This window comes from Moschus berezovskii, chromosome 6 (assembly GCF_049115385.1).
Source record: "Moschus berezovskii isolate FMDL1 chromosome 6, NW_MosBer_1.0, whole genome shotgun sequence".
In the NCBI taxonomy this organism is placed as follows: domain Eukaryota; kingdom Metazoa; phylum Chordata; class Mammalia; order Artiodactyla; family Moschidae; genus Moschus; species Moschus berezovskii.
The window spans coordinates 14,267,016-14,282,299 of record NC_142465.1 but is presented as its reverse complement, the minus strand read 5'-3'; the positions used below and the strand labels follow the sequence as shown (position 1 = coordinate 14,282,299).

The 15,284-nt window shown below is 42.5% G+C and overlaps 1 protein-coding gene across 2 annotated transcripts in view; it reads left to right on the top strand.

Moving 5' to 3' along the window:
• The first annotated feature begins 1,224 nt into the window (after positions 1 to 1,224).
• Positions 1,225 to 15,284, top strand: part of LIN7A (lin-7 cell polarity scaffold A) — a 161,352-nt gene continuing 147,292 nt past the window's right edge. Inside the window, exon 1 of one of the 2 annotated variants that reach the window (XM_055395772.2) lies at positions 1,225 to 1,394. In XM_055395772.2, the coding sequence (XP_055251747.1) occupies positions 1,313 to 1,394 (82 nt within the window). In that variant the 5' untranslated portion in view covers positions 1,225 to 1,312. The remainder of the gene's footprint in view (positions 1,395 to 15,284) is intronic. The other variant, XM_088836827.1, reaches the window with a different exon arrangement.

The following is a 15,284-nucleotide window of genomic DNA, read 5'->3' as shown; positions in this document are numbered from 1 at the left end:
TATTATAAGCAAGAACTATTATATTAGCTATGTCTTTAAGATCTGTCAGGGTTTGACCAATCATCTTTGACTTTCTCAAATCACTTGTGAAATCTTGTTCGCTTTTTCAAACATAAACCATGAGATGGGAAAGGTCTTCAGAAACCATCCATATTGTAATCAGAAGACAATGATGCAGATTATGTGCAAATATTTTGCTGTAAAACAGTGTCTGTCTTCAGGAGTATACTGCTAGCCAAAACAATTCTGCTCTGTCATGAGGACAGGGAAGGAGGCAGCTTTGTCATTTCCAATCCTGAACTCATAGTCTGCACCATTCTGCTTACATAAGATATCTATATCTTAGTTTCTTAATCAAAATGAGAGTCCCTATGTGGCAAGACAGTGAAAGCAATCTGTTAGGGTGAAGGGGTCACAACCAATATTTGAAAGTTCTAGTCATTGAATCTTGATTGACTGACTCTAAAGCCACCTTTTAAAAACATCATCTCCCACTAGATCGCTGGCTACTGGAAGGCAGGAACTGTACTGAATTCCCCAAGTCAGGTGATGGCCTAGTTCAATTCCTGTCAAATATGTTAATTAACCAGCAAGTGGCAACTCTGAGTAACCACTGGCTATAGAACAATCTGGAAAAGTGCTAGGTACGTGTCTTTCAAACTTCGTGATAGAAACTTCTCTTTGTGATTTTTAATTTAAAACCATTTTAAAGAAGTTTACTTGTAAAATAAGTTATTTTCTAGGCAATATACTCAGGTCCTTAATGGAGACCTAGTGCTTTAAGTCAGTTATGTTGTGTACCGTTAAGAGTCAACATTCCAAAATAAACTTTAACAGAAATTAACAGTAACCACAATTAAAGCCCCACATTTCTGAACTAGAAGCATTTTCTCTCTAGGGGATGGGATTACATCCCCTCGATTACAACTAGGGGATTGTCTCTCTGCCTCCCTCCCGTATATCCCCTTTCATTCTTCTCCTTTCCCCCAAGCGCACGTAGACTGTGACCATTTTATTCGAGTGGAAAGTTGAAAGAAAGCAACACACGAGCTACACCCATCCGGCGCTCCTCGGTGGAACAGCAAAGTTCCTTGGCAGAGCCAGCGAGGCATTCGCTCTCCGGTACCTGCTCAGCCTCACGCCGCGTCTGAAGGTCTGCCCGCCGCGGAACAGTTGCGTCTCCATCTGGCTGCCAACCCACCCGGGCTCTCTTCTCCTCCACTGCCACCTTCCCTCCGCCCCTCCTTTCCGTCTTCCCTCACCACCCCCGCCCCCAATCTCCTCCTCTTTTTCTCACTACAAGCGGTTGCCGATGCTGAAGCCGAGCGTCACTTCGGCTCCCACGGCAGACATGGCGACGCTGACGGTGGTCCAGCCGCTCACTCTGGACAGAGGTAAGGGAGCGGCTCGCCCTCCACGCCGCCGCGCCCCTCGCCAGCCTCCTCCTCAGGCGCCGCCAACTCCCACCCGGGCCGCCCGGCAGCGCTCGGGCAGGGGGCGCGGGGCGGCGAGGACGAGCGGAGAGGGCTTGCGCGCCGAGAGCAGGACACTTTCCTCCCCTTCCTCCGCCCGCCACGTCCCCGCTGCCCCTTCGCGCTGCCAGCGCCCGGCCCAGGGCCGCTTCCGCGGGGCTGCAGCCGCCCGCGCCGCGCCTCTCAGCCCCTCGGCGGCGCCCGGCTTTGTTGGCGCGGAGGCGCGGGGACCGCTCGGCGCTCGCCCGGGGCTCGGGGTTGGAGAGGGGCAGCGAGGAAAGCTCGTCTTGCCGGGCGAGGGCGCCTGCAGCCGGAGCCCAGGGACGCCCGCAGAGGGAGCCGCCTGGCAGCCCGCGCGGCTGGGGGCCCAGGACGAAGGAAGTTTGTCCCGGCGCCGGGGGGCGAGGGTCGGTCGGGCTGCGGAGACCCGGGCAGCCTCCCGGGAGCGGGCCGGGCGTACCCCGGGCGGCCGGGGCTGGGGCGCACGGCGGCTGGGCTGCGGCGCCTGGGAGCTGCGCTCCGCGGAAAGGGCGAAGCGAAGCGCGGGCAGCGGGGCCGGGCCGGGGCGCCGCGTCGCGGCAGCCGCGCCCCGCTCTCCCGGCTTCGCGCTCCGGGGCGGCGGGGGTCGCGTCTGCCCTCGCCGGGGGCGGCTCTCCGGCCGTGGCAACTCACAGTTTCTCCTGCCCCGGCCAGCCTGGCTCTCTCCCGGCCCGGCGCCACGGCGACACCCGGGCTGCGGAAGGCGCTGGGACGTGGCGCAGGCTGGGTTGCAGTTCAACTTCTGACCTGCGACCCTGTGCGTCCTGCTTTCTGACTTGACTGGGGAAGCCGCGTTTGCTTCCTTTCTAGGACCTCCCCAAGCCCAAGCATGGAATCCTTCGCTGCGATCGCGGCCTCTCCAGCGCACCGCTGCGGGGTCATACCTGTCCTTGCGTGCTCGACTTTTCTTTCTGGCTTTCCGACGTCCAATATGAATGCTTTGGAGTCCCACGACTCTGCTCGGAGGACACCTGCTCGTCCTGGTCCGCAGCGGCCGGATTTAGGACCCTGTGCGGCCATTTGGAAATGGTGTGCTCAGACGAAAATGATTCAGTCCGATGTGCCTCTAAAAATATTCTTTCTGGAGGATTAAACCGGACTGTGGGGCAAGGCAAAAGAGCATCCTGCTGCGAATACAGTGAAAAAGCCAGTGCAAAGTTAGGGAGGTTTTTTAATTTGGAGAGATTGTGGGGTGACTTTAACACAATCTGTTGGCGCCAGAAGAAATGTTATGTGGTGCCCATAGCAACCTTACTCGGGGTACGAGTTGAAAGACAAAAAATAATTGATTTTATGTTGGGAAATGTTGGTTTGCCAGCTAGTAAATTAATAATATAGTTAAAGAGTTCAGAAATCCATTGCATAATCCATGATTTCTCCCCAGTATCATCATCTCCACTAAGCAGGATAAATCCATTGCCTCTAAGAACCGAACAGATGGCAAGCTATTAGAAATTGTGGACTCCCAAGTATCTCTGTTTTAATGTAATGAGATCTTATATTGTCCCATTCCTATATCACCCTCTTTAAACATCCCAAGTAGAACGACATTAGGAAAGAAAGGGAAAAAAAAAAAAAAAGCAGCAAGCAAACTCCAAGAAAATTGCATACCTGAGCAATTTTATATACTGCTACTACTAAAACCATTTCCCTTTGAAGGGCTTACCTTAAATGCCTGATCAGTTTTGGAGAGAAAGTGCAATCAGATTAAGATCTGTTCTTAAAGTTTGTTCCTGTTCACAGCCAGACTGTATCTGCCCTTCCCATTGTGATTCAGTGGCTCAAGAGGTCAGTGGGTGAGACTGAATGTGTCTGAATAAATTCACCAGCTCACTTTGAGGTCTTGTAATTTACGGATGGTGAGTTACTGACATCATTGCTGTGTATGAAGTTAATACATATTCATAATTCCCCCTCTAAGTTGTTAAAATATGATTAATTTGTTAATTATATCATAAAATTGAAATAAGTGATGAGAAATTTCCTACAAAAAGTAAAAAAAAATCTCTGAAAAGATAGTACTTATCTGGTTCCTAGGCATAACTCTGATACTTATTTGGAGGAGTTGGTCAGCCTCTTTGGGGAGCAGTTTTCCTTTTTGGCAAATAAGGAGTTTGGGATGAACGATTCAGACAACGTGCAACTCTAAGACACTAGAATTCGGTGAATTAAAATTAGGACTCAGTTTCTGGTCATCTAGTGGAGGATTTCACAGATGACTTCCTTGCCCACCCCTTCCAGGTGTTCTTTGACGTGCTCTGAGGTCACCCACTACTTTGGCCTCATCGAAGCATTCCCCAAACTGTTGCATCTATCTCCTTTCGAACAGAACTCCTTGAGGGAAGGGACCATTTCTAAATTTATCTCTGTGTTCTCAAAGCCTTCCATTGTCCCTGATCACAGTAGAAAATAAAATTAATGTACATGAACTAAAGGATTGCAACAACTTAAGCACTGTTAAAATACAGGGGTTTCGTTTCATAGTGAACAGAAAAGTACAGCTCATAGATTCACAACATTTTAACCCTGGGAAGAAAGGCAGGGAGAACACAGGCCAATGATTCTTAAGCTTTCTTTCCTCCCATGCTCTTGACAGATTCTGTCGGCAACCATAGCTCACTGAACTGTGATTATTGAGCAAGGAGGTCATGGCAGGTGGGCGAAGGAGAGAAAGAAAAGATGACTTATACAGCCTCCTTCCCAGGCATGTTATCAAGCGAACCTGAATACGTAATCCATGTATATTCTGCAGGTTCTTTTCATGCATCTTCATTTTTCAAGTGAAAAACATGAAAGAAGCAATGATAAGTGATGTTTTCAAGGTTACTCTGCTGCTCAGTGGGAGATTTTATGCTGAAATCTAATTTTTCTTGTTTGATGACCTTTCACATTATCCATGGATTCATCTGGAATCTTTAGGGCAGTGGTTTTAAGTAATCAGATCACAGTTAGAGCTTGAAATTAAGATGGAAAACCCCCAGAATTCCAAAGATATCATCTGAAAGTAAAGCTCAGTAGTCTGAGCTAGCTTCCTGGGTCTTGTCTGGGAAGTAAGCCTTTGCCGGAACAAGGTTGGCCCCTGAAAGGACAAGCAAGGTGGCTTCACATTTTCACTGCTCTGTGTATATCCTAAACTCTTTTCCTTCTGCGACTAAGACCTCAGATTAACTCTGTCGGGGCCTCTGGGTGGCTTTGGTCATACTAAGTTCCTGTTCCCCCTTGTCCCTGTCCTTAGGATTACTTATTGAGTGCTTACAGCAAATCAGATCCTACTGTGGGATTGCTGCATATTGGTGAGCTAAACGGACTACCACATGATCTTCATGGTAGTTAGAATCTAAGGAGGGAAAGAGATTAAACACACACACACATGCTCATGTAATTCATTCATTCATTCATTGAATAAATATTCATTTATCACCTTCTGTATACAAGATGTTACAGGAATGCCAGAGACAAACTTAGGTCCTTAAGAATCTAGTCACGGAAAAACATCAGTAAGAAATTCATTCATTCAACAACTAAGTATTGATTGTCAGCCTTTTGGTAAGCACTGTTTAAAGCAATGTGGTGGTCCTAATGAACAAAGTAGATAAAGGCTAATGGAGTTGACATACCAATGAAAGCCACACACTGAACACATAGGTATATGAGTGCTGGTGAGAAAAACTAAGCCTGGATCAAAGAGAGGGATGTGGTGCTACTTGAAACTTGACAGTCAAGAATTGGTGCCGTGGGAGGAGAGACCTGAGGAAAGTAAGGAGGCAAAATTTACAGATATCTGGAGGAATGTGCTCGAGACAAGGACCTCACACGTGCGTCCTGGGAGCATCAAGAAAGTCAGTGTGAAAATGTGAGCACAGGGAAGAGTGGCAAAAAAGCTCCCCCCCCCCAAAAAAAAAAAACAGCAAAGGGTTTGCGAACTGGCCAGGGGCCAGATGATGTAATTTATAATTAGGATTTTAGATTAGTTGAAAATATGACACGCTCTGAAAACAATGAACATGACACAAAGATAGAGAATAATGAGGAAGGACCTATTTAGATGGCTCACTGAGAAAGTAAAATCTAATCTGAGTTCTGATGTGTTAAGAAGATCCTTAGGAAAAGCATTATGAATAGAGTGAAGAAGGCATGAAAGATCAGTTCTACATCTGCAACTTGGCCACCATCCCACGAGTACGTCCATAACCAAGCAAATGATTGGAAAGAAAAACCAACAAGAAATAACAACACTGAGTATGTGTTTGGAGTAGGCATTTGGTTATAAGTATACCAAGAAACTCTATAGAGCAACTGGTTGCTTCTTATTGCCAGACTAAAGCACTGTATGTTATAATTAGATTTTCAAAGATATCCTGAACATTATAATGTACATGTCACTATGTAGATTTACATGTGGAATCCAAGTGGCAATGAGATATATTCATCTTCAGTGTAATAGTTTATATTAGACTATGATATAGAAAGTAGTAGCTGTAACTTACCCCTGTAGCAAAGAGAAGATGCTGATAAGGAGATTACCATGAATAGTCTCTTCCAGAATATAAAATGTTCAGTGCAAATCCTACACCTTTGCCCAGATCTTAATCTCTACACCAGCAATGACCTTCAGGTAAAATCAAGGGAATAAAGCCAATCCATGTACTTAATACCATCATAGCAAAGAACATAGGAGTACATCACTGTCTTAAAAATTGCATGGATTCAGGCACTTTTCTTAAGTCCAGTAGCTCTAATTCTCCTTCACTTTCAAGGTCAGAAAAGATAATACAATGGAATTCTTCAAAATTTTACTTCTGCTTATCATTTTACCCTTATTTTTAAGCAAATTTTTTTAAAAATCATGACTTATAAGGAAGTCTTTATATGACTTATAAAGAAGACTGACAAAATCAGCTCTTGGAGAAAAATGGATAATTAAAATAATTTCCAAGAGTAATTGAAGTTGTGTGATATTCAATACTTGAGACCTTACTTATAACATGATCCATAGTTTACAGTCTGCATTTGGGCACCAGTATAAAATAAAATGCTGGTGTCACAGCCACCAAACTTTTCTGTGAGTTAAATTCAAATTGGATACCTTGCAAAAATGTAAATGTAAATCTTGATTTCTTGAATTCTAACAAAAGTTGTAATCTAAAATATTGGTTAAACAAATTTTGATGTGGTTTTTCTTTAAGGAATTAAACCTTTTGGCCTTTAAAAATTCTAATAGAAAACCAAGAGCTTTTATTTTGTGGGTTTCAACCTTATGAAAAAGAAATGAGTGCAAAAGTTGACTGCAGATGAAAATCCCATGAGTGCCACACTTTTCATAAAATTTGTGATACATTAAACTTTTTCTCTCTTCCCTTTTCCCTTTCCAAGGCAAGCAGAGCTTATTACCTTATGTATTTCCCAATTCAAGCCTTGGGCAACCTATAGCTTTTCCAATCAGCTGTATTCATCAGTTTATATAAAATCTGTATTTGCCTGAAAATTGCTTTTGTTCACAGTCCAATGGACTTTCCTCTTCTCTCTCTCTCTTTGTTTTTTATTTATTTAGTATGAGGAGAGATTAAGAAGGAAAGTAAAAATTAAACTAGTCTTTATGTCGTTTTAAGGTTGTATGCCCTGATAGTCGTGGTGGGGAGGACAGAAGGAGGGTTTAACTGTATTTTCCGACTCTTGTCCTAAAATCTTTTTATATCCAGGTATATTTTTACAGCCAGGTATATTTTAGTCTACAAACATTAAGTATTTGCATTCTTTCTCATGTTTTCCATAAGCTTCACTAAACAGTTCAAAATATACTTGTGTTGAATTTTCTTTGGAAATCAATATCTGAGTTTCTTTTTGCACTATACTTAGAGAATATTTTCCAGGAATCAGATTGTGTCATATTCATCTTTTCTTTTCGTCTGATATGAAAAGTTGGAAAGAGAATGAACCAAACTTCTAAAAAGTCTTGATTATTGAAAAAGGTATTTTCCATTTAATGAGAGTTTTAGACACCACTTTAAAATTGAAATTGAAAAATTAAGGATCAAACTTCCAAAAAAAGAAACAGAAATTTGGTGAATACCTTCTAGTTTCCTATGTCAGCCATCTAAGCTCTGAGCTGTATTTGGTGCACTCTGGTCATTTATGAAAGTAATGCTTTTGCTAGGTAGAGTTTAGCTTTTTATTAGGGAATAGAGAATATTTGGAGAGTAGTATCACATCGGAAGATAGATACTGAGTTTTAGGGGTGCTATTATAAGTGCAAAGCTAGTTCCTCTTGGAGAAAGCTCTTTACTTAGTTCTGACACCTGTCTGTTAGGATGCAGTCTTCATTAGGTCAGAGACTATGCTGAATTTGTTTGCCTGGAGCTCAATGCATCGTCTGGTACATGGTTGGTGCACTCTTCATATTGATTGATTGAGTAAATGGATGAATGAAATTGACTTAGTTAGACTAGCTATTTTAGAGTCATTCTTAATGCTCAAAAAAAAAAAAAAAAAGCCTTCCAACCTATAATAATGTAAAAGTGGTTACCATCCTTAATCATGTTGCTGTGTGTGTGTGTGTGTGTGTAGCAGACCTAAATGTGGAATGCTGTCCAGGCCAAGAAGGGATGTGAGTTGCCAATTCTGAGGCTTGTAGCCCTACTTCCATTGCCTGCATCCACCTGCCATCTTAACTTGTTAATTGAACTGGACAAGTTAATGCCAGAAGACAACTGAAAAGTATAGAAAAAGAGACAGAAGGAGGGCCAAGCAGAATCCACCTCTTCCGCCGCCCCCCACCGCCAACCCCAAACACACACATAAGCTATACTGCCTTATTTTCTTTTAACCACAAATAGATGAGTGATAGAGCTGTGTGCTGATAAACAAGTTAGAATGGCTTTAATTTGAAGTCACCCTGAGTTGGCAAATGGAAATGCAACCTAAGTCATGTTGATTACATAAATGTTACCAAAGGTAACTCCGGTCTAGATGATAAAGTTGTTTTTTTATTTTCCATGACTGAGTTTTACTACCTAACGTGCTAGCCAAATTTGAGGATTTGCTTATTAAAAGTAAATATGCCCAAAGACTACTTGAAAAAAGTTATGCTGAGTTGAAACAAAACTGAAGTTATACTCAGTATCTATCTTCAAAAATAAGGGCTTCTAAGTGGTCATGTATGGATGTGAGAGTTGGACAGTGAAGAAAGCTGATCGCCGAAGAATTGATGCTTTTGAACTGTGGTGTTGGAGAAGACTCTTGAGAGTCCCTTGGACTGCAAGGAGATCCAACCAGTCCATTCTAGGGGAGATCAATCCTGGGTGTTCATTGGAAGGACTGATGCTAAAGCTGAAACTGCAATACTTTGGCCACCTCATGCGACGAGTTGACTCACTGGAAAAGACTCTGATGCTGGGAAAGGTTGGGGGCGAGAGGAGAAGGGGACGACAGAGAATGAGATGGCTGGATGGTATCACCGACTCTGTGGACGTGAGTTTGAGTGAACTCTGGGAGTTGGTGATGGACAGGGAGGCCTGGCGTGCTGTGATTCATGGGGTTGCGGAGAGTCGGACACGACTGAGTGACTGAACTGAACTGAACTGAACTGAAGTTCCTCTAGAAACACAGTAGCTATTTCAAGTCCAACCAGTTCTGCTATTTTTGTTTACCTGCCCATTGCGGTGATAGTTAACGAAAGTTCAGTATGATCTGTTTTTCTTTTTTTCTATCCAAGAATCATCTTTCACCAAAAGAAGGGAAGAGGATAGAGTAATGGGAATTATGAATGGCAATAATAAACTCAAGTTAGATGGACTTTAAATGAGTTAATATGTGCAAAATACTTAAAACAGGCCTGACACATGGGAACCATTTAACAATGATAGTTATTTTTTCTGAGTCCTCAAAGTCCAGAAAGGCATCCTTTGATATCCACAGGGCTTTGGTTCCAGGACTGGCTGCAGCTAACAAAATCCTTGGGTGCTCCAGTCCCTTGTATAAAAAGGTGTGGTACAGTTGATTATCTGTATCCTTAGGCCTTTATGTTCTGCATTCCAAGATTCAAGCCACCCATCTGTGATTCAACCCAGCTGAATCCGCAGACGCTGAACCCCCAAATATGGCGGGTCAACTGTACTCCTGCCATACTGCCAGGAGGCAGGGCCAGATAAGGTTTGTTGTCTTCAAGCATACAGTACCAAGAGGCAGTTGTTGTTCAGTTGTTGAGTCATTTCTTAATCTTTGTGACCCCATGGACAGGCTTCCCTGTCCGTGGATGGTTCTCCATTCTATCTCCTGGAGTTTGCTCAAACTCATGTCCATTGATTCAGTGATGCCATCCAGCCATCTCATTCTCTGTCGTCCCCGTCTCCTCCCACCCCCAATCCTTCCTAGCATCAGACTCTTTTCCAGTGAGTCAACTCAACGCATGAGGTGGCCAAAGTATTGGAGTTTCAGCTTTAGCATCAGTCCTTCCAATGAATAGCTTTGACTATATGGACCTTTGTTGGAAAAGTGATGTCTCTGCTTTCCAATATGCTGTCTAGATTTGTCATAGCTTTTCTTTCAAGAAGCAAGCATCTTTTCTTTTCATGGGTGCAGTCACTGTCCACAGTGATTTTGGAGCCTAAGAAAATAGTCTATCACTGTTTCCATTTTTTCCCTATTTGCTATGAAGCGGTGGGATTGGATAACATGACCTTCATTTTTTGAATGTTGAGTTTTAAGCCAGCTTTTTCACTTTCACCTTCATCAAGAAGCTCTTTAGTTCCTCTTCCCTTTCTTCCATAAGGGTGGTATCATCTGCATTTCTGAGCTTATTGATATTTCTCCTGGCAGTCTTGATTCCAGCTTGTGCTTCATGCAGCCCAGCATTTCTCATGATGTACTCTGCATGTAAGTTAAATGAGCAGGGTGACAGTATACAGCCTTGACATACTCCTTTTCCTATTTGGAACCACTCTGTTGTTGCATGTCTGATTCTGACTCTTGCTTCTTGACCTGCATGCAGGATTCTCAGAAGGCAGATAAGGTAGTCTGATATCCCCATCTTTTTAAGACTTTTCCACAGTTTATTATGATCCACACAGTTAAAGGCTTTAGTGTTGTCAATGAAATGGTAGATGTTTTTCTGTAACTCTCTTGCTTTTTCTATGATCCAACAGATATTGGCAATTTGATCTCTGGTTCCTCTGCCTCATCTGAATCCAACTGGTACATCTGGAAGTTCTCAGTTCACATATTGTTGAAGCCTAGTTTGAAGGATTTTGAGTATTACCTTGCTAGCATGGGAAATGAATACAATTGTATGGTGGTTTGTACATTTTTTTGGCATTCCCCTTCTTTGGGATTAGAATGAAAACTGACGTTTTCCAGTCCTGTGGTCACTGTTGAGTTTTCCAAATGTACTGGTATATTGAGTGCAGCACTTTAACAGCATCATCTTTTAAAATTTGAAATAGCTCAGCTGGTATTCTAGCACCTCCACTATCTTTGTTCGTAGTAATGCTTCCTAAGGCCCACTTGACTTCACACTCCAGGATGTCAGACTCTAGGTGAGTGAACACACCATCGTGGTTGTCTGGGTCATTGACTTTTTTGTACAGTTCTCCTGTGTAGTCTTGTCACCTCTCCTTAATATCTTCTACTTCTGTTAGGTCCTTATCATTTCTTTCCTTTATTGTAATCAGTTTTTTGTGAAATGTTCCCTTAGTATCTCTAATTTTCTTGAAGAGATCACTAGTCTTTCCCATTCCATTGTTTTGCTTATTTCTTTGCATTATTCACTTAACAGGCAGAGACCATGTTTATTTTGGTATTCGGTAGAAGCAAGAAGCACTTGCTTGGAGATGCCTGGAGGTCAAAATAAAAAGTTTCCTGTACAATTACTAATGTGTCAGCTACCTCTTTCCCCAAATCACTCCTTTCTTGTTGCTTCTGTAACATTATTTTTCATAACTATACTACACAATATAGAAAATTTTCATTTACACTACTGTCACCCTAGCAGCGTAAGTTATTTATATTCATCTTTGTGTATGCATTGCCTATCACAGTGCCTGAGAGATAAGGGCTCAAAGGTGTGCTGAATAAATTAATTTTTTTTTCCTTCAAATACCGCATAGCTTCAGGGGATAAACCTAGGTAAGTTACCAAAGGACACAAGATGACAGAATTTTTATTCAAGAAAAAATTCTCTGCATTTATTCTGTTTAAAATTAGAACAGGTGCCTTCCGGGAATTCATGAACATCCTATTACTGGATTACTGGAAAAGTACAGGCAGAAGTTTAATGACAAATTGGAAAAATTGTTATAGATGGATGTTTAAGATTCAGTAATTGTTAAGGACATGGACCAGAATTTATGTAGATGCTTGGGGGGTTTATTTTATTCTATTTATCTGCAATATCAAAAGTGTACTAACATGGATGTACCGTGAGATTGTAATAGTGAAGTTAGAGAAGGAGAAGTAGCGTATGACATCCCTTCTATGCGGAAACTCTAAAGAAATGATATAACTGCACTTATTTACAGAACAAAAACAGATTCACAGACTCAGAGAGCAAACTTATGGTTTCCAGGGGAGAAGAATGGGATGAAGGGATAGTGAGGAAGTTTGGGATGGACAGGTACGCAGTGCTGCGTTTAAAATGGATAACCAACAAGGTCCTACTGGATAGCACAGGGAACAGCCTGGATGGGAGGGGAATTTGGGGGAGAATGGATATGTGTACATGTATGGGCGAGTCCCTTGCTGTTCACCTGAGCATAATCAACACATTGTTAATCAGCTGTACTCCAATCGGCAGTTTTTAAAAAGTTAAAAATAAACAATTAAACAGTTGACCGTGGAATGTATAACCAAGAGTGACTCTCAGACTCTTGTTTAGTGCTGTTTAATTGTGAAGCATCCCGTGATGCTGAGAGAGGCATACAGGTGCCAGTCAGGGGTGTGAGCGCTAGATCCAGCCATCTGGGTTCAAAGCCTACCTATACCTGCCCCTTCCTTTGCTCTGTAACCTTTGCCTGTTAAAATCTTCTTTCTTTCCTTTCCTTTTCATCTCTAAAGTTGCAAATAATAGTAGTGTCTTCCTCCTAAATTTACTGTAAAAGTGAGAAAATGCATGTAAGTGCTTAGAACACCGCCAAGTTTATACTATTAAATAAGCCCTCAATATTGATGGATTATTCCCCACCCCCTTGTCCCCAGGGCAGGGATTTTTCCCAGTGCCGTACATGTAAAGTGCACAAGCTTCAGATTTAGACAGATATGGATTTGAATTGCAGTTCTGCCACTTACTATCTGTGGGAGCTTATAATACTGCTTACTTGCTCCACATTCTATTTCTTTCATCCTTAACATAGCAATAGTGATGGCCACTTTGTATGGTGATGCATTCCTTTGGTTCTTCCCTCTCTTAGCCATGCAAGACAGAAGGAGAATCTGCCATGTGCCAGGTACCGAGTCCAAGGCTAAGTGCAGAGCGTGCAGTCCCGGGAAGACAGACATTATCAGATAATTTATGATAAGATAGTTTGAGTAGTTTAGCAACAGCTCACACATGTTGAGTATTTACTTCACGCCAGGCATGGTGCTTAGAGGTTTTCATATTTCATTTCAATTAGTCCTGAAAACAAACCTCTGGTGTCAGTGTTATTAGTATTTTGAAGACATAGGAATTGAGTTAGAAAGAGGCTAAATAAAGGGATTGGAACTCAGGCTGGTTGATATTGAGGCCTTGAGCTTAATGACTGTGTTACACCACGGAGAGCAAGTGCATGGGTCTATAACAAGCCTTGGGGAACTTGAACTTGTAAGGCATGGCAGGCACAGAGGTGCTTGCAGAGGCTTCAAAGAGCAGACAGACAGGGAGGAGGTACCACCAGGTGAGTCCGTTGTCCAGACAGAAGGGAAAGTCAAAGCTTACAGAAGGGACATATACTAATGTTGGTAAAGACTAATTGTGATGTATTTTAAAAGTCTAGCATAATTATTTGAAAAGAGCAGGCGTTTCATACATGGTTGTGCTTACTATTAGTCATGTTTATTACTTTCTTAGTACAAAAGATGAGAATGCCAATATATGAAATTATAAGAAAGTACTAGCCACATTCTGTTCCTTCTTTCCATGCTGTGCCAATGAACCAAGAGATAATGACTGTGACAGTCGGATTTTCTTTCAGTGATCTGTCATGCACAGGTGAAACTTCTTCCCAGACTTGGAGTGTTGACAGGCTCACAGAGGGAGCTGAAAAGTGATAACAGGGCCCCAGGTCCCTTTCCCTACAATCTTTTCCTTTAAGTGGAACAAGTGCAGCACACCCTGACTTTTCAGGCACAAAGAGAAAAACTGTGACTTCTTTCTCTTCCTTCAAGATTGGCTCTAAATATCCTGAAGGGTATAAACACACTATGCTTACCCATGATCATTAAACTAAATGCCTTGGGGTTTTAACATGTGTTTCAGTGGCCCAAGCTATGGCGTATTTGTCTAGCACCTAAGCAAACCTCCTGTGAGGTAACTGAAAATTATTCCTTTAGGCCAAAATTGTTAATTTTTTAACCATTTTTCACCTGAAAATACAGGATTTATTTCCTTCTCTTTTCTGGGTACAGCAAATGTTCTCTGGAAAATGAAGTTTTTGTAAAAATATAGTGGAAGATAAAATAAGTAAAGCAGCATACCAGTGCATGTTACTAAAGGAATGATGAGGTTTTATTTGCATGGCTCAAAGGGAAGTTCTGCATCCCACTAGCCTTTCAGACTTGTTTTAGTCCATTGAGGTTGACAGATACACACCTCTGGATAGATAAGGTATTCTGGATCATGTAGACACTCATTTCTTCTGATGACTTACATTTTCTAAGTATTGACAGTTTGGCATCCAAATGATAACTTTGTGTAGCAAAATATTAAGATTGTGCATGCGATGGACTGCAGGCTTTTGTCTCTCCCTTTCCCGTTCATATGTTGAAGTCCTAAGCCCCAGAATAGTTTGGACGTGGCACTTTCAGGCAATAATTAGGGCTAGATGAGGTCATGAGGGTGGGGGTCATGATGAGACTGTTGTTGTTCAGTTGCCAAGTCGCGTCCAACTCTTTGTGACTCCATGGACTATAGCACACCAGACTCCTCTGTCTTCCACTGTTTCCCAGAGTTTGGACAAATTCATGTCCGTTGAGTCGGTGATATTGTCTAACCACCTCTAGAGTGCTAGGACTCTCCCTGTCCTTGCTGTGTGAGTGTGTATACATCTAGGAGGCAGATGGCTGCAAGCTGGGAAGGGTTTCTCACCAGAAGCTTAACTTGCTGGCACCGTGATCTTGAACTCCCCAGCCTCCAGAACTGTGAGGAAAAAAGGTCTGTGTTTTAAGCCACCTAGGCTATGGCAGTTTGTTATAGCAATGTAGGCTGGGACATTGTAGCACTCATCACATGATCTTGGCCTCAGTAATCCTCTTTCCTAAGTAGCTGAATAAATTAGTAGTGGGTAGGATTAGCTGTACACAGATATACACTGAAGTATGCATGATTTCCTGCTCAGTTTCATTTCTCCCCTCAGTGGGTTTAGAACTCTTTGTCTTGGGACTTCCCTGGCAGTCCAGCAGTTAGGACTTGAGCTTCCAGCACAGGGGACGCAGGTTCGATCCCTTGTCGGGGAACTAAGGTTCCACATGCCACACAGAACAGCCAAAAAGAAAGAAATCTTTGTTTTACAAGTTCTAACATGTTTTCAAAGCTTCTTTTTTTGGATTGTTCTCCATTGTTTTCAAATACATTGAATTATTTAAATA